We start from the raw sequence: 19431 nt of genomic DNA, 5'->3' as shown, positions 1-19431 counted from the left end.
AAATTACGAATTTTACGGTAAATCTTTCATTGTTTTCCTTAATGAACAATTAGAAATATTTGTAATTACACTTTTGATTTTTAATTATTGTGTATGTTGAAAAAAATAATTAAAGAACATTAACTAGGTGGTTCTAACAAGACTATAATTTGTCGTCTATTTTTTTTTTATATTGAATTCTATATATGACTGTGTTTAGGGCATTACACAATGTACCGTTTGTCGCTGCTGTATGAAAAGTACAACTACTAATTGAGTATTTGACGATTTCATTATATAGCCATATTTATTATATATAGATAATGTCCTTTTAACTGAATAATGAATAGTACATATTTTTTTTTACCTTGTACATGTTGATCGTATCTATGTAAAAAAAAATTGAAACAAAGGATACAACTCGCAAAGTTAAGAATGCTTCATATCTTGACATCAATCTAGAAGTTAACGACGACCGTTCGGTAAAAAACTAAACTGATAACGCAAAGGAGATTATTCAATGTTTTCCATATCAATCTTTCCGTTTCTTGGCAGAAAAATGTAGCTGTACCTGTATATAGAGTATACACCTCTGACTTTATACGATATTCCAGGATGTGCGTTTCCACTCATAATTAATTTGTAAATGGCTACAGTTTAGATGAAAATTGTTGAATTGTTATTCCCGTTAACATATTTTAAAGGATATCCTCATTACATGGTTTATGATTATTATTTTAAATAGCAACAATTGAATTTACACAGTATCCGATGTCTACGGATTTTAAAATGTCTGTCCTCATATTTTATTTTTTCACTTATTCTGATTTTTTTGTAAAATTATTTTTTAAGTCAAATCTTTTTTGATTAAGGAAAACTTTTATGTTCAGATAATTTGTATGGCTTCATCTGAATAAATTGTGTTTCTCTTATTCAAGTCAATTGTACGTTTCTCTATTAACATGATTATTGTTTTGAAATAAACCTTCTAGCATCATTTAGTTAGCATTAATTTGTTTTATTCTGAAGAACCTATATGCGAATCGTACTTTTTTATTCTGATTTTTTTTTCAATTCTGATAAAAAAACAATTTGATTTTAAACATATTTTATTCATTAAGATATGAAAAGGATTGAGCAACAGGCACAGCCTATAAAAGCTCTCTCCCTATTACATGTACATGGTATAATTAAATTACAACAACTGTATTTAAAAAATAATGCAATATAATGTAAAAATAATGCAATATAATAAAAAAACAATTCTTATGAATGTATTTTTGTTGTTGTTTTTGTCACGAAGTTTATAGAATTCGTTTACATTGTGGTGATTGCGTGCTAATTTTTTGTGTTTTCAAGCGTTAATGATTGTAGTAAAGTTTAAGAAAAATCATTTTTGTCCACATGGAGACTTTTGTGCTCTGTACATGCTCATAAAATAGAGGATGACTTAAGTCTCGCTTATCCCTAGAACATCTTTACCAGATAATAATCAGATATAATACATCAATTGAACCACAATACATAAATACATTCACTCATCATATGAATATAGACATGCAGAATATATTTATAGAACCACAACAATTAAACAAAGAACCACATCATATGCATGATATGACAACAGAACAATAACATACAATAATGAAACCACGACTTATAGCTCAAAACCCACAAGAGATGACGATATGTAGATATTATTTCGATATGTTTGATTTGTTATCCAATGAATAAAAATATTCTAAATAAAAAATGGCTCATCGCTGATGTTGTCGATGGCAAGTTAAATTAAAAACACACAAAAAAAATGTCATTTAAATAAGTTCTTGGGAATCCGTGATATAGCTTTCAGTTTAACATATTTATTCGAACGACATTAAACACAACATGATTGTAGTTATACGCAAATAGGTTCGATAACAATATTGGTTTTATTTTAATCTTTCGCCCTGTCAATCGGAAAAAGGAAATTATTGCTATTCAAATAGGTAAAACAATATGTAACTAGGATATGTGTCTCAAGGCTTTGGCCTATCGTTTCCGATGTAAAAAGTCATTATTGATCCAAAAAGTTGGTTGAAATTAAGTGGAAACAGAAGAGTTTCGGAATAATTATGTTCTTAAAGTAGGAAATTCTTAAGTTACTGCTATCAATTCTGATACATTCATGAACAGATTTTAATTTCATGAGATTTGCATCATATAAATTTTAATTAAAACTACTGCTTACCAATGCATAATATGTATGGCATGAGTTGTCTTTATTTTTCTTATACAAATGTATATGTTACGTTGAATAACAGTAATTTTACCGTGTTATTAAATCTTGGTTTAGGTTGCATTTCTGTTAATATTGACAATGCAATTTCCCATAGGAAGTCCTTTTACTGCTAAAACTGTACTACTTTTACTATGAAGTTTTGAAAAAAATCTTATCCTAGAAAGTTCATAGTCACTACAATTTCTTTCAAAGGTCAAAATATAGGGCTGTGCGGCATATTTTCAACGTTTATATTCCCTGAACTTATCAGAGTTTAAACTAACACTAATGTTCTTAACTACCCCTACCTCGAATGAAGGATTACCACAGATGTTAATGTAAACAATATGCACATGTATATTTACTGGTAACATATATCTCTATGAGATGGAACACAGAGAGCATAACTGGAAACCAGTGTGTAAACAAAATAAATTTTCTATAAATATTCTAAATCTCCCCAAAAGAGGCGTTGTATGAGAAACAGCTGTATTTACAAAGTGCAACCTATAAACCTCAATTTCACATTCGAAAGTAAAAAAAAAGCTTTTCATATATTTCTCCCATTTTCTTCATTTCCCTGACAGAATATTGAACTTATCATTCCTTAATGACTAACGTTGATCAAAACACAGACACAAGTATACAAAAACAAAAACAAAAAACACTGGAGAGAGTGTCTATGAAACACGGTACGCCCAAATTAGTCATCATATGGATTTTAAAGTAAAATCTAACAACAGTCATTTAAGTGTAAAATATAGGTTAGAATGACCTTAATAACAGTGATTTATATTCAATACTTCCCAAGACCTGTCCACTTACAAAATATCAATGCCTTTCCATGTCTAGCATCTGGGGATCGGACCTAACTGTAAAATTTAACCACAGTCATTCATTACTAAAATGCTTAGTGAACCCTGTAGTACTTCCCAAGACCTATCTACTGACTAATTATCAATTCTACACCGTGTCTAGTTTCTGAAAAACAGACCTATCCGCAAAAATCAGCCAAGAACAGGATGTACGAAAAGACGTTCGTTCTGACGGACAAACAGGGGTAAAATTATATGCCCCTTTCACATACGTAATCGGGGCATAAAAAAACTGCAGCCCATTTTTTTTTTATCTTTATCATGTTAAAACATTGTTGTGACGTCATTCTATTGTTTTACCTGTTCTTTATGTCAGTGATTGGACTATCATTTACCTGTAAGAAACCATTATGTTACCTTTAGCTTTTGGACAGCTAATGGTAGCATAACTGATTCTTACAGATAAATTATAGTTCAATAACTGAAATAAAAACTGTTTAATTACCCTTATCGTTTTCATTATGTAAAAAAAATACAACCAAAGAACAAATGCTAATTAAAAAAAAACACCATTTGATTAAAGTCAACTTCCAATACAATAATATTGTCACTCATCAAAACGGTTTCTTGAGGAAACAAATCACTTTCAAAATGTTTTTTTTACACTACCAATACTTATATCACAGCCATTTTTCTCATGTTTTTGGTTTGTCTCTTTTCGCACTAATTAGTAAGTTGATTATGTTCGTTGTAGTCTTGTTTTTGTTGCCTTTTTGAATTTCTTTTTTCAAAAATAATAAACTCGTCCGTCTTAAGGTGGTACCTAACACTTTCACTAAAATTAATTTGGCTCGTTTAATTTTCATAAAATTTTGACAAAGTATTTACTTTGACCCTTGTACAAAAATATAAAAATTTCAAAAATTTTGAACCAACCGTTTTATCAGAAAAATTATATAGCAGTTTGACAAACACCAATTTTGATCATTGAGAAGCTTAATATTCCCTTGACACCAAAACGTAATTAAAACGTTTAGCTGACTTTACAGAGTTATCTCCCTGTTGTGTTAGGTACCACCTTAAGGTATTCAAAATTGACATCTGGTGTTGCTCTTATTCTTTCTAACATAATTTTCAACAACAATTAAAATGAAAAAAAAACCAATAAAGTAATGCCTCTTAAATTTGATAAATCATGCCGCAATACAAGGGCCACGAACAACCTAAACCTTATTCTGTGTACAAAGTGCGAATCTAGAACTTCCTTCATGAACTAGGGGACTATATTTTATGTTTAGAATTTTCAGGTTTCGGTGTTGATTTACAAGTTGTTGTTGTTTTAGGTTATTGCTTTAATATGAATATAATGCAACTCTTCGCTTATGAACGACGATAAATAAGGGAAGCAGAATAAAGGAAGAGGTTATTTATTTTTGTCCATCTGATGAGTTAAGCCTTTTCAACTGATTTTTATAGTTCGTTCTTATGTTGTACTGGTATACCACTGTCTCAGGTTAGGGGGATGGTTGGGATCCCGCTAACAAGTTTGACCCCGCCACATTATGTATGTATGTGTCTGTCCAACATCAGGAGCCTGTAATTAAGTGGTTGTCGTTTGTTTGTGTGTGACATATTTGTTTTTCGTTCATTCTTTTATATAAATAAGACCGTTAGTTTTTTCGTTTGAATTGTTTTACATTGTCATATTGGGGCCTCAGACCTGTCCAATATTTTTTTTAGAATGGACTGTTATCGGTTTATATCCCTTATTTAAACCTCTATTTGTCTAATGAGTCTTTTTTACAGAATCAGATGGGATTTTTTTTATGATAAAAATAAATGACCTACATATCTATCTAATATCAGAGGTAGGGTTGTATATAAGGGTAAATAAACATGATTTGGGATGTGGTCTTAATAAACTTTTATATGTTCCTCTAAATTTATAATAAAATTATTCTTGTATGTCAAGTTTTTTCTTTGATGATGTCTTTTCAAGATGCAAGTGCAAGTCCTAAAAAGCAATAAATATGAGAATACGTATTTGAGCTGTAAGTGCAAATTTTTATTAAAAGTTTATATAGCTTTCTATACCCATATATCTTGCTGTATTGATAACATTTCCAAATATTCCCCTTGATTATAGTTACATTGTATCATTAAGGTAACGTATTAATCGTGCTAAGAGTGACTTTTATTGATAAGAAAACCCCAGTTTATTTAATTAGGTCTTTCCACTTTTCCGTGGAAAGACCTTTTGGTATTCTTCTGATTATTATTAGGTCTTTCCACTTTTCCGTGGAAAGACCTATTGGTTTTCTTCTGATTATTATTATTAGGTCTTTCCACTTTTCCGTGGAAAGACCTATTGGTTTTCTTCTGATTATTATTATTTTTTTTCTTCCGCCAACTTTTTGTTCCTTCGCAATTTTTTTGTTTCGCAAGATGTCGCTTAGATATATGGTATATGATATCGAGCAATTAATACGCTTTTGAAACTGACACCGCGTAACCAAAATCTTTTCAATGTAAGAGTTATCTCCCCGAACACTGTTTTTCTTGTGATCGCTTAATATTCGCAACCGTATAAAAAACCGACAAATTTATTTTACCAAATTGCTCGTTATATCCTCAGGATGATTTGATTTATTTTGACCGAAGCTTTCCGTAGACTCCATATGAGAGTTATTTCCCCTTTTATATTTGATATAAGTGATATGCATTTTTAACTGGAAAACCATAAGTGTTAGAGGCCTAGGGTCTTTTGTTTTGAGGTCCTTGGTCCAAAAAATTGAAAATGAGGTCAAGGTCAAAGATCAAGGTCATGATCAAAATTTTGATTTTGGCTTGTTATCTCTTATTTTCAGAAATCATATAAGATATTGACAAAATATTTTCATAAAATTGTTAGTTACGACATGTAGTAACACATAAATTTTAGTCGAAAGGGTACGTAGACATTTGACGTGAGTTTTCCCCCTTTTTATATCTAATATCATATGTATGGTAATATAACTCATAAACAATATAAAATAGAGGACTAAAGTCTTTTGATTTGAGGTCCTTGGTTGATGACCTTGAAATTGAGCTCAAGGTCATTGGCAAAATTAACGTTCTAGATTTTGACCTTTGCTTTTACCTCATATGTATACATGATAAAGACATGGGACATTTTGCAATAGGTTGCAAGCAATGTGACCTTGTTAAAACCAACCGGAAGTGACCTTTTGTTTACCGGAAGTAGCTATTTTTTGTTCTAAATAAATGTAAAAGTATATAGAACCATATATTTTTGGACTCAGTGTCAATTAAACTATCGAACTATACCGGAAATTACGTCGTTTGAACCGGAAGTTAACAATTATCTCCCTTATCTATACCTTTTTCCATAGAAACCATACATTTTTGGAATCAACGTTCAATAAGCTGTCATTGGACGGTTCAATTGACATTTAAAACCAAATTTTTATTATTTCATATAAAAAAAGATCCTTACTGGTGGAAAGACCATCAATAGTTCTCTGAACAATTGGTTTTTAATTAGGTCTTTCCACTTTTCCGTGGAAAGACCTATTGAATTTGTTCTGATTATTATTAAGTCTTTCCACTTTTCTGTGGAAAGACTTATTGTTTTTGTTCTGATTATTATTAAGGTCTTTCCTTTTACTAAAGGGAAAGACCTTACTGTATTTCTTCTGATTATTATTATTATTATTATTCTTCTTGTTCCGCCAAACTTTGACAAAATTTCCCTCCGTAACCGTAAGACGTGTCGCTTTCATGTTCACACTTTGTATCGGTGTCATGAATACCTATCTGGAACTCACCCTGTGAGTCGAAATATTTTGTCGGTTCGGAGTAATCCCTCCGAAACCCAAAAACCTTGTTATCGTTCCAACACCGTAACCGTAATAGGTAGAAAAAAAATGAAGGGTGAAATTTGTTCAGGACCAGACCCCGGTTCTTCGTTACATTTGGATCGAAAAGATTCAACGACTCATTGGTAGGGTTATGCCCCTATGAAAATTAACCGGTGTCGGTTGGCCACCAAAACTCAGAAACCGTAAGTCATAGACACATAGGATCTTCACCAATCATCATCATTTCATGTATCTTTAAAAAATACCTCAAGGTCAAATTTGTATGTTGACCTTGACCTTTGACCTAACACCTTGTTATGGGATAATCTCAGAAACCATTATACTTACAGAAGTTTTAAATGGTGGAAAATGTTTGGGTCATTATGGCGCAACTTTGTTACATTTTGACCAACGAGATTTGACCTTTCTATAAGGGGCATAACCCCTGTTTTAGGTTTTTGAAAAGACAAAATCAGCTTTTACTATATAACCAAAGGTCCTAGACCCTTGGGGTCTTCAGTAATGGCATTGGGGACCAATGACCTTGACAAAGGTCAAAAGGTCAAAGGTCAAGGTCATGTCCCAGACAGCGAATTTAGTGTTTTTAACCTTATTTAAAGGATTTTTAGTGTGTTTTCGAGCTTTTTAAGGTTGACCTTGACCTTTTCAATACATTCTACGTCTGTTGGAACATGTATTTTACATTAAAAAAGGAAAGACCTCTCAATTGTTCAAGAACAATTGACAGTTTAATTATTATTATTATTATTATTTTTTTTTTTCTTCCGCCTAATTTTTTTCTTGCATAGTATTGTTGTTTAATAAGTTGTCGCTTAGATATTTGGAATATGATATCGTATAGTTTATACGCTTTAAAAATTTACAACTGCGTAACAAAATACTTCACGTTGTAAGAGTTATCTCCCCAATCACTGTTTTTCTTGTGGCCACTACTCCTTCGCAACCGTAAAAGATTACGACAAAATTATTTTACCAAATTGCTCGTTACATCTTCAGGATTAGGATTTTAATTTTGACTGAAGCTATCCAGAGACTCCATATGAGAGTTATTCCCCCTTATGTATTTGATATAGGTGATATGCGTTTCTAACTGGTAAACCATAAGTGATAGAGACCTAGGGTCTCTTGATTTGAGATCCTTGGTCCAAAAAAATGAAAATAAGGTCAAGGTCAAAGGTCAAGGTCATATTCTAAAATTTGATTTTGGCTTATTTTCACTTATTTTCAAATACCGTATGACATATCGACAAATATTTTTTCCTAAATTGTTAGTTGCGACATGTCCTTACTTGTATATTTTGGTTGAAAGGGTGCGCATACAATAAATGGGAGTTTTTGTCCATCTTATATTTAGAATTACGCGTAAAGTGGTATTACTCATTAACCAAACATATTAAAGACCTTGGGTCTTATGATTTAAGGTCCTTGGTTTGTGACCTTGAAATTGAGGTCAAGGTCATAGGTTAAAAGGACGTTCTAGATTTTGACCTTTGCTTTAAATTCATATAAATACATCATAAAGCCATAGGAACTAACATTTTAGACTGATTTTTCATATTTCAATATCAAAATAGCTCTTTACTAGTGGAAAGACCTTCAATTGTTCTCTGAACAATTGGTTTTTAATTATTATTTTTTTTTTTTTCTTTCGCCTAAATTTTTTTCTTGCGTAGTATTGATGTTTCAAAAGATGTCGCTTAGATATTTGGAATATGATGTCGTATAGTTTATACGCTTTAAAAATTTACAACTGCGTAACAAAATACTTTACGTTGTAAGAGTTATCTCCCCAAACACTGTTTTTCTTGTGGCCACTACTCCTTCGCAACCGTAAAAGATTACGACAAATTTATTTTACCAAATTGCTCGTTACTTCTTCAGAATTAGGATATTCATTTAGACCGAAGCTATCCGGAGACTCCATATGAGAGTTATTTCCCCATTTGCATTTGATATAAGTGATATGCGTTTCTAACTGGTAAACCATCAGTGATATAGGCCTAGGGTCTTTGGATTTAAGTTCCTTGGTCCAAAAAAATGAAAATAAGGTCAAGGTCAAAGGTCAAGGTCATATTCTAAATTTTGATTTTGGCTTATTTTCTCTTATTTTCAACAACCGTGAAAGATATTGACAAATTATTTTTACTAAATTGTGAGTTGCGACATGTTGTATCTTATAAATTTTGGTTGGAAGGGTGCGTAAACAATAAATGAGAGTTTTCGCCCATCTTATATTTAAAATCATGCCTAAAGTAATATAACTCATTAACCATACATATTACAGACCTAGGGTCTTTTGATTTAAGGTCCTTGGTTTGTGACCTTGAAATTGAGGTCAAGGTCATAGGTTAAAAGGACGTTCTAGATTTTGACCTTTGCTTTAAATTCATATAAATACATCATAAAGCCATAGGAACTAACATTTTAAACTGATTTTTCATATTTCAATATCAAAATAGATCTTTACTAGTGGAAAGACCTTCAATTGTTCTCTGAACAATTGGTTTTTAATTATTATTTTTTTTCTTCCGCCAACTTTTTGTTCCTTCGCAATTTTTTTGTTTCGCAAGATGTCGCTTAGACATATGGTATATGATATCGAACAGTTATTACGCTTTTGTAACTGACACCGCGTAACCAAAATCTTTTCAATGTAAGAGTTATCTCCCCGAACACTGTTTTTCTTGTGATCGCTTAATATTCGCAACCGTATAAGAAACCGACAAATTTATTTTACCAAATTGCTCGTTACATCCTCAGGATGATTTGATTTATTTCGACCGAAGCTATCCGGAGACTCCATATGAGAGTTATTTCCCCTTTTATATTTGATATAAGTGACATGCATTTTTAACTGGAAAACCATAAGTGTTAGAGGCCTAGGGTCTTTTGATTTGAGGTCCTTGGTCCAAAAAAATGAAAATGAGGTCAAGGTCAAAGGTCAAGGTCATGATTAAATTTTTGATTTTGGCTTGTTATCTCTTATTTTCAGAAATCTTATAAGATATCGACAAAATATTTTCACATAATTGATAGTCGCGACATGTAGTTACACATAAATTTTAGTCGAAAGGGTACGTAAACATTTGCTGCGAGTTTTTCCCCCTTTTATATCTAATATCAGTCGTATGGTAATATAACTCATTAACAATATAAAGTAAAGACCTAGAGTCTTTTGATTTGATGTCCTTGGTTCATGACCTTGAAATTGAGCTCAAGGTCATATGTTAATTTAACGTTCTAGATTTTGACCTTTGCTTTTACCTCATATGTATTCATGTTAAAGCTGTTAGACTTTTTGCATTAGGTTGCAAGCAGTATGACGTTAAAAAACTAACCGGAAGTGACCTTTTGTAAACCGGAAGTAGCTATTTTTTTGTAATAAATTATTGTTAAAGTATGTAAAACCTTATATTTTTGGAATCATCGTACAATAAGTTGTCATTTGACGCTGAAATTGACATTTAAAACCAAATTTTAATATTTTCATATAAAAAAAATCATTACTGGTGGAAAGACCATCAATGGTTCTCTGAACAATTGGTTTTTAATTATTTTTTTTTTCTTCCGCCAACTTTTTGTTCGTCCGCAATTTTTTTGTTTCGCAAGATGTCGCTTAGACATATGGTATATGATATCGAACAGTTATTACGCTTTTGTAACTGACACCGTGTAACCAAAATCTTTCCCATATAAGAGTTATCTCCCCGAACACTGTTTTTCTTGTTATCGCGTAATCTTTACAACCGTATAAGAAACCGACAAATTTATTTTTGCAAATTGCTCATTACATCTTCAGGATGTGCTGTTTTATTTTGACCGAAGCCGTATAGAGATTCCATATGAAAGTTATTTCCCCTTTTGTATTTGAAATTTTGAAATGTATTTTAAACTGGAAAACCATAAGTGATAGAGACCTAGGGTCTTTTGATTTGAGATCCTTGGTCCAAAAAAATGAAAATTAGATCAAGGTCAAAGGTCAAGGTCATATTCTAAATTTTGATTTTGGCTTATTTTCACTCATTTTCATTAACCTTATCAGATATCGACAAATTATTTTTACTAAATTGTTAGTTGCGACATGTCGTAACATAATAATTTTGGTTGAAAGGGTGCGTAGACAATAAATGGGAGTTTTAGCCCCTACCACATCTAAAATTATGCGTAAAGTGATATTACTTATTAACCATACATATTAGAGGCCTAGGGTCTTTTGATTTGAGATCCTCAGTTTGTGACCTTGAAATTGAGGTCAAGGTCATAGGTAAATTTGGCGTTTTAGATTATGACCTTTGGTTAAAATTCATATCTATACATCATAAAGCCATAGGAACTGACATTTTAGACTGATTTTTAATATTTTAATATCAAAATAGATATTTACTGGTGGAAAGACCTTCAATTGTTTTCTGAACAATTGGTTTTTAATTTTTCTTTAGTTTGTACTGTTGGTGTTATTTTCCCCGATTTAGTTAAAGTCCCTCAACTTTCGATTTTGTCTAACATAATAAAACTTCAGTCACCTTGTAACTCGTATAACAGTAGATGAACGCATATTTACCCTAATTGTAAAAGCAAGTTACATTGACCTATTATAATATTTCATCGTGAAGATACGCACGTCGCTGTCATTTTCTTGTTTGACACTGGTTTATGTCCAATTGTCTTTCTTTGGTGTATCATATTGTTTCTGCTACTGGTGGAAACGGTACATTGGCTATTTGTTGACAGCTACCATTGTTAAGGTTATGTTCTACAATAGGTCTGTAAAATGTCATTAAATTATATTTAAATTCTAAGATACATTCTTATCATGATACCTTCCAGCAAAAATTCTTATCAATATTATCAATTTTATTTATTATTCAACGTGTCATCAGTTCGACTTATGAATCATGCTATAGTTTACAATGTGATGGATCTTTTTGCAAGATTTCATATTTTTGTTCTGATTATACAATCCTAACGTCAGGTTTAATACACAATATTAGACGAAAGGATATGCCTGTATCAAGTCAGGAATATGACATTTGCCCCATTCGTTTGAACTTTTGATGTTGCAATTTCATGACTTTCAGTTTTTTAATTCCTCGGAGTTCGGTATATTCACCTTTTAGAATGAATCTTCAAGTCAATGATAAAGGAAATCTTATATTTTTTATTCAGAAACTGTATTTTACTATTAAATGGACTCACATGTCAACATTACACCTTTACAATGAAAGCAGTAATCAAAGATGAAACACAAGAAACCTTTTTCTCAAATTTTATTATCTTAAACCTGACAATGTGATTTCATATCAATCTAATTAAAATCAAATCTCCACATTCGCTCATTTCGTTATGCTTGTCCCACGTTGCGACCAATCATAAAAAAATGAGCGATTGCGGAGATTTGATTTTAATAGGTTAATTTTATATATAATAAATGATTATCTTTAAATCATGTAATTGGTAAATTTCCTTTTCGGAAGTCTTGTTTTCCGGTGATGTTGTTTTCCGATGATGTTGTTTTCCGATGATGTTGTTTTCCGATAATGTTGTAAACATAATCTACGCATTTTTAATCTACAAATAAATAAATTGTGTAACAAAAAGGCTGTCATATGAATGTATAGAGAATTTAAAGTCTGTGCAAAATGGTCCAGAAAAAAACAATATCTATATGTGTCTTCCTTGTTTCGTTAATGGTGAGTGAAACTACTCAAGAACCTGGTAAGTGATTGTTCAATTAGGGGGCTACCATTTGATTTTATGGAGGACGGGTCAGGAAGGCTAACCCTAACTATGTAAAAAAATGTCAGGATAAACTGATAAAAATTTCAAGACCGAATAGCATGAAGATAAAACGGCAGGATAGAGATAACAACTAAAAGAATGCAGGACAATAATTGTCATCCTTGCCCACTAAAAATCAAATTGTAGCTCACTAATATGCTTAAACTTTGTAGACATATCATCAGGAAATGATGATTTCAAAATTCAGAAAGAGGAACTTTAAATGAAGCAGTGTTGGTGCTTGACGAGAAAAAAAAATCAACCGTCAAATAATTGTTATATTGCTAGAGAGAGAAACGAACTTGTTCGTTATATGTATGACTTCGTGAGACGTTACTTACAACCTTTATTATGATATACTTTGTCGTACATAATTTAAATACATATAAATTGATTAACTCGTGCTGTACATATCAGCTTTTCTTGATGATATCGATATAAGTCACAAGTGCAAAGGTTTATAAGACCTTTAATACATATGACGTTACATCATCGATCAAAGTCACTGTTGCAAAGGTATCTGTTTTACAAATTCAAATGACGTCATTTTTTCGTCATTTTTCAGTTTCAAATAGGACGTCACTTGGCGTAGAGGTTTAAACGTATTCGGATGTGTCTACTTTCGTGTTTCAAATGTCTGGTTATGTAAATGTATTTCAGTTGTTTCCTGTAATTAGTTAATACTTCAGCTTTATCATGTACATCTTTTGAATATTCATTTTATTAAATTTACTGTTTGCAAAAGTATAAATTACTCTAAATTATAGGGATTTTCTGGTAACTAACAGAAAACCCTTGCCGTTTTTGGCACAACCTTTTTGATCTTTTGGTCCTCGATGCTATTCAACTTTGTACTCGTTTCGGCTTTCAAACTTTTGTATCTGTGCGTCACACGTAGGTCTTGTGTGGACAAAATACACTTCTGGCGTATTAAAATTTTGAACTTGTTGCCTTTTGTTGGGTGTTGTTCGTGTGATATTTTGTCAATTGTGTTCTCCAATTTATTTATATTGTAGTCCTGTGTTGTCATTTTGATGTTATATTTCACATGGCCATAAAAGTGCGAGGTTTGGCATGCCACAAAACCAGGTTCAACCCACCATTTTTTCCTTTAAAAATGCCCTGTACCAAGTCAGGAATATGGCCATTGTTATATTATAGTTCGTTTCTGTGTGTATTACATTATAACGTTGTGTCGTTTGTTTTCTCTTATTTTTGAGTATAAATTCACATTGCGATTAGACGTGTCACGGTACTTGTCTATCCCAAATTCATGTATTTGGTTTTGATGTTATATATACATGTATATGTTATATTTGTTATTCTCGTGGGATTTTGTCTATGTGTGTTACATTTTAGTGTTATGTCGTTGTTCTCCTCTTATATTTAATGCGTTTCCCTCGGTTTTAGTTTGTTACCCCGATTTTGTTTTTTGTCCATGGATTTATGAGTTTTGAACAGCGGTATACTACTGTTGCCTTTATTTATCAAATCCTAATATGTATGACGTCATGCCACGTCACAAACATCTGCGTGTGGTATTATATAATTATTGTATTACATGCGCTGCTTTGCAATTGAACACGTCACTAACATGACCCTATGTAAGGCATTGTATACTTGACACACGAAGAATACATATGTTTACGTCCAAACTGCATCATCGACAGCGACACAACAACACGTACAACGAATAAAGTAGCAATTACTAAAGTCCAAACTTGTCAGCTCGGTACGTAACACATAAATTTGGTATGCAGCTACCCCGCAGTAAAGAGCAAACCCAATCGTAACTACTCGGCCATTCTCGATATGCCTGCAATATTGTAATAAAAGGACCTAATATATACTATTGAGGACCTGTTATTGTGTTACACAGTTCTCTCTTTTTTTAAATTATATATGATATATATTCGCTATTTTAGAAATTTTGGTCCCCAATGCTCTTCAACTTCGTACTTTATTTGGCCTTTTTATCTTTTTTGAATTCGAGCGTCACTGATGAATCTTTTGTAGACAATAAGCGTGTCTTGCGTAATACAAAATTTAATCCTGGTATCTATGATGAGTTATTCCTTCCTATTTAAAACCTTACTTTACTCAATTCTTGATTGAGTTTACCTATTTTTTCTCTATTCTTCGTTCTTCTAGCCTTAACACTATATATACCTCCATATTTTATGTCTAGGTAAATTCAAATATAGATGCACTTACAATTTCTATTTCAGGAATATGTTTTTATGGAGAAGAAGCTTGGACACAGGCAAAAGATTATTTTACACAACCATCAACTTGCCATGGTAATAAAATTTATTAACTATGGCTCAGTAAGACTGTTCTCCTTAAAGGTTTATTTGTATTTCTATAGAACAGTGGGAATTTAATTTTTAAATGGTATCTTCTTTTATCGTTTATTCTTAACTATTAAAAACGAATAAATAGTGTACAAAACACTGCACCAATTAAAGCTAGTTATACATTTGTTTTGCCATTATAAAGGGTTAAGAACTCGATTATGTTTTGTGAATTACATGTAGAACACGTCTCATTAAAACAAAGCAATATTTAAGATTAATCAAAAATTAAAATGTTTGACTTGATTTATGTTATTTCTTTCACTAGTATTTTTCATGCTATAGATGATTGTATAGGTTATCTAATTAAAACAAGTATAATTGATTTAATGCATAAAACAGCACTGCAAATGTTTAGCTTCAATAAAAAATGTAAGGTACACCAATCTCATCAACATTTGAAAATTAAACTAGTCCGTTCCAATCATCCCGGAATTCTGCATCACTATTTTTGACAGCAACTTGATGATGAAGGACACTTTTGTAATAAGATGAAGTTAAAGGTATTTCAGAATGTACTATATCATCTTTTTGTTTCATCGTAGAAGGAAGGCCTATTGACTGTAATGATATTCCTGACAAATGCCAAAGTGGAGTTTATAAGGTGTTTCCAAATCAAACACAAGGATTTGATGTTTATTGTGAAATGAATTTAGACGAAGGACACTGGACGGTAAGTAAGATTAAAAAAAATGATAAAACAAAACTTTTAATGGTAAAATAGAATAACTTTAATTGATTTGAAAGTTCAGAATATTTGGTTTTCCCATTCTCCTAGTTCAATGTAGTTAAAGAAATGTATAGAATTTTAAATGTTGTTTTTCTAAAACACTAGGCCTCTAAGTTGATAGTGCACATATCATAACGATAACCGTAGATAACAATTTATAATCGTGGTCTCACAAATCTGAAATCCTCACTTTTTTTTTTAGCTATATCTGTTTGTCATTTGTCCTTTTCGTTTGTTAGACAACAAAAGTATCATACTTCCTGAAAAGATGTGTCGATCTTGATTTACCATAATTTTGCCAAAAAATGAAAACAACCATATGAATAAAAAAAAAAGAATTAAGAGAACATTAATAAAAGCATAGGTCGACGAAACACAGATAATTCAAGGTCGAACACAACAAAAAAACACCCTCAAAGTATTAATATTCATGAGTTTTGTGTTGTTGTTGTTGTCACGTGTTCTGACTAAAAAAAAAACAAAACATTTTGATATAAACCAAACCTTTTCTAAAATTGTGTAATGTACCACTCATATTAAATTGACATATTTCTTTTAATAGGTTTTTCAAAGAAGAGAAAACGGATATGTTGATTTTTACAGGGGATGGAATGACTACAAATCAGGATTTGGGAACCCGAAGCATGAGTTTTGGCTCGGTTAGTTTGCATACGATCAAAAAGCATTTAACCATTATCATAACCATCGGTAAAATGTTAAATCATCAGTTCACTTTTGTACATTGATTAAATAATGCAGCTAAATTTTACTGAACTACAAATGATAATATTTCCTGAAATTAAAAATGTTTACATTCTTTAACTCTTTAAGTCTCTATATCAATGGCATAGCAGACGGAAACAAATGACATACTTTGATTTATAAGATAGGGTTATTGAGAGTAACAGCTTAAGTGGTTTAAAATATATGCACCAATCAAAACAGGTTTAGAAAATGCGGTTTCTTGACTCACTACGTTAAAAAGTATGAAACTAAGCATTGATATACATATACCAAATGTTTTAAAATAATTTCCGAATAAAATAAAAAGAAATAAGCTTTAAGCAATATGAAATGCTTTACTGAGGTGCTTTGGGACAGTATTTTATTATTCAATTTGAATAAATTTGAACTTTGTTGCATTATAAAAGCAATCGCTTAAAAACGTTACGTCTAATTGGTCTCGTATGTACTTGTGTGCTCACCGCCAGTTCGAGAGGTGTGGGTCTTATTTCTGACAAGGTGAAACCAAACACTGTAACGTTGGCAGTTGCTTCTTCTCCACAAATTAAATCAAACTAGAGAGTGTAAGAGCAAATATTGCCTGATCGGCTCGGATTCAGAATACAATGTGTCAATATAGGATGTGTCGATTCTTCACAAGGGTTGTAACGTTTGTTAACGAACCATTAATTAGTGTTTCGATCTAGTACAACGCATGCTTATTATCTTTTTGTGATATTCATGAATTTGTAAAATGGCTCGCAACATCCAAATGAAATATTTCAATTCTTCATTAAGGTTTATGTGAATAGGACATTCTATGCAACCACAGTTCAAAATTCTAATGTTACAGATAAAAGTGCCGGAAAGCACTTCCGACAAGGTTTGAACTAGGATCATATTTGTGGATACTGAATAGCAAAAGACAAATCTGTAATTCATGAGTTTGTGTCGGACAAATGTATTTTTATGGATTTCTGATACCAAACAGAAACGAATTCGTGATCATGGTCATTTTTATTCTATTATAAAAAAGAAGATGTGGTATGATTGCCAATGAGACAACTGTCCACAAGAGACCAAAATGACACAGACATTGACAACTATAGGTCACCGTACGGTCTTCAACATGGTCGTTTTATTAAAAAGTACTTATAATGTCTTTTTTGTAAGAAATAGATAAATAATACGGATTTTTAATGTTTTTAATATAAATGCGCGCGAGTACCCTTCCATTAGCACTGTACTTGATTTTGTTAAATTTGTCTTCCCTCATGTCATTCTAACGAGTCTAACCCTTTCCAACTAAGTTTAACAGTTTGTGTTCCTACATTGTGTTGTTACACCACTGTTTCAAGTTAGGGTGATTTAGCGCTCGCAAACTTGTTTGACCCAGAAACATTCTGTATAATATGCATGTACAAGGTCAAGAGATGTGCCTTAATGGTTGTCGTTGCTTTACTTTTTGTCGTACTCGTACTGGTAGTTAATTGCTTTTTATAAACATAATAATTGAGACCGTTTATTTTCTAGTTCGAACTGCTTTACATTTTATCTTTTCGGGCTTTGTTCCGCTTTCTATGAGGAATGGTGTTGCTCATAAGTTGAATATTTTGCATGTATACATATATCATTGACTTTCAAATTTTTGTGTTGGAGCGTTCTTATTATAACATATAGTTGCTTACAAACAAATTCCCGCCATTACGTGTCGTTTTAGTCGTTGGCTCATTTGGCAGTTATCCAAAATCTTTTTATTTTATACATAGTACTTTTTTTTATTTTTAGGCAACGCTAATTTGCACTCTCTAACATCACAACACAACTATGAAATGAGGATAGATTTAACCGATTTCGACGGAAACAGGGCATTTGCGAAATATAAAGTTTTTGCAATTGGAGATGAAAGTTCAAAGTTCAAACTAACTGTAAATGGATATCATGGAACTGCAGGTACATATATCATGTTTTTAGTATTTTATTCAACCTCCCGTGCAGAGTTATCGATCCTTGTTTCTCTCTCTCTCTCTCGCATGCAAATTGATCGGTTCTTGCTCTGATTGGTATTTTGATATTCACAGTATTTTTTAGAAAGTGTTTGTCAAAATGCAACTAAGGTAATGTATACGTGGGGTAAAGCTTTCTTGGTTTTCTTATAATATAAAAAGTTTCATAGACAGCTAATTTATTATTATGACCAATTTATCAATCATAATTCATGTCAACGCAGAATTGCTTACTACTGGTCTGATGATAACTTTGCTGTCAATTGTTTTCATTTTAAGACATCTTAACTTGTTACCATAGCTTGTGACATAAACAGTACAACTTTCTCATGATTCGTCAGAAAATTTATATGATACAATTTTTGATAGAGTATTTGTATTTTCAGGTAACAGTTTAGAAGATCACAACGGCCAGGGTTTCTCAACCAAGGATAGAGATAACGATAATTACAATGGTCAATGTGCTTTAGTGTATCTAGGAGCCTGGTGGTTCAGTAAATGTGTAACAGCTGATCTGAATGGTCAGTATTTCCTGAAAACCCCAGACTCCGCCCATCGAGGCGTTTACTGGCGTGCTTGGAAAGGATCAAACTATTCTTTGAAAGGCTCATTGATGATGATGCGTAGAGTGTCAATCTAGAATTCACACATTGATAAATTAAAAGTTGAAAATTTAATTCAGTAGCGTTTAGTTTTTAGATGAATCGGCCCAGTCTACGTCGGACTAAAATGTAGTTTGTGAGAGCATCGAAACAGTTAACATCTTATTTGGCACACCTTTTTGGAATTTTGGATCCTCAATGCTCTTCAACTTTGTACTGGTTTGGCTTCATAACTATTTTTATATGAGCGTCACCGATGAGTCTTATGTAGACGAAACGCGTGTTTGTCGTACTAAATTATAA

General features: G+C 31.9%; 1 protein-coding gene across 1 annotated transcript; it reads left to right on the top strand.

Moving 5' to 3' along the window:
* The first annotated feature begins 12462 nt into the window (after positions 1–12462).
* LOC139526082 (ficolin-2-like) lies at positions 12463–19203 on the top strand. The gene is made up of 6 exons (XM_071321238.1): positions 12463–12650; positions 14942–15013; positions 15613–15740; positions 16360–16456; positions 18309–18473; positions 18913–19203. The coding sequence occupies exons 1-6, from the start codon at positions 12575–12577 to the stop codon at positions 19164–19166; spliced, it is 792 nt and encodes a 263-aa protein (XP_071177339.1). The 5' UTR covers positions 12463–12574; the 3' UTR covers positions 19167–19203.
* Positions 19204–19431: the final 228 nt, after the last annotated feature.

The sequence above is a fragment of the Mytilus edulis genome, chromosome 6, assembly GCF_963676685.1.
Source record: "Mytilus edulis chromosome 6, xbMytEdul2.2, whole genome shotgun sequence".
Classification (NCBI taxonomy): Eukaryota; Metazoa; Mollusca; class Bivalvia; order Mytilida; family Mytilidae; genus Mytilus; species Mytilus edulis.
The sequence above is the reverse complement of the archived record's forward strand: the minus strand, read 5'-3'. Positions and strand labels throughout refer to the sequence as shown.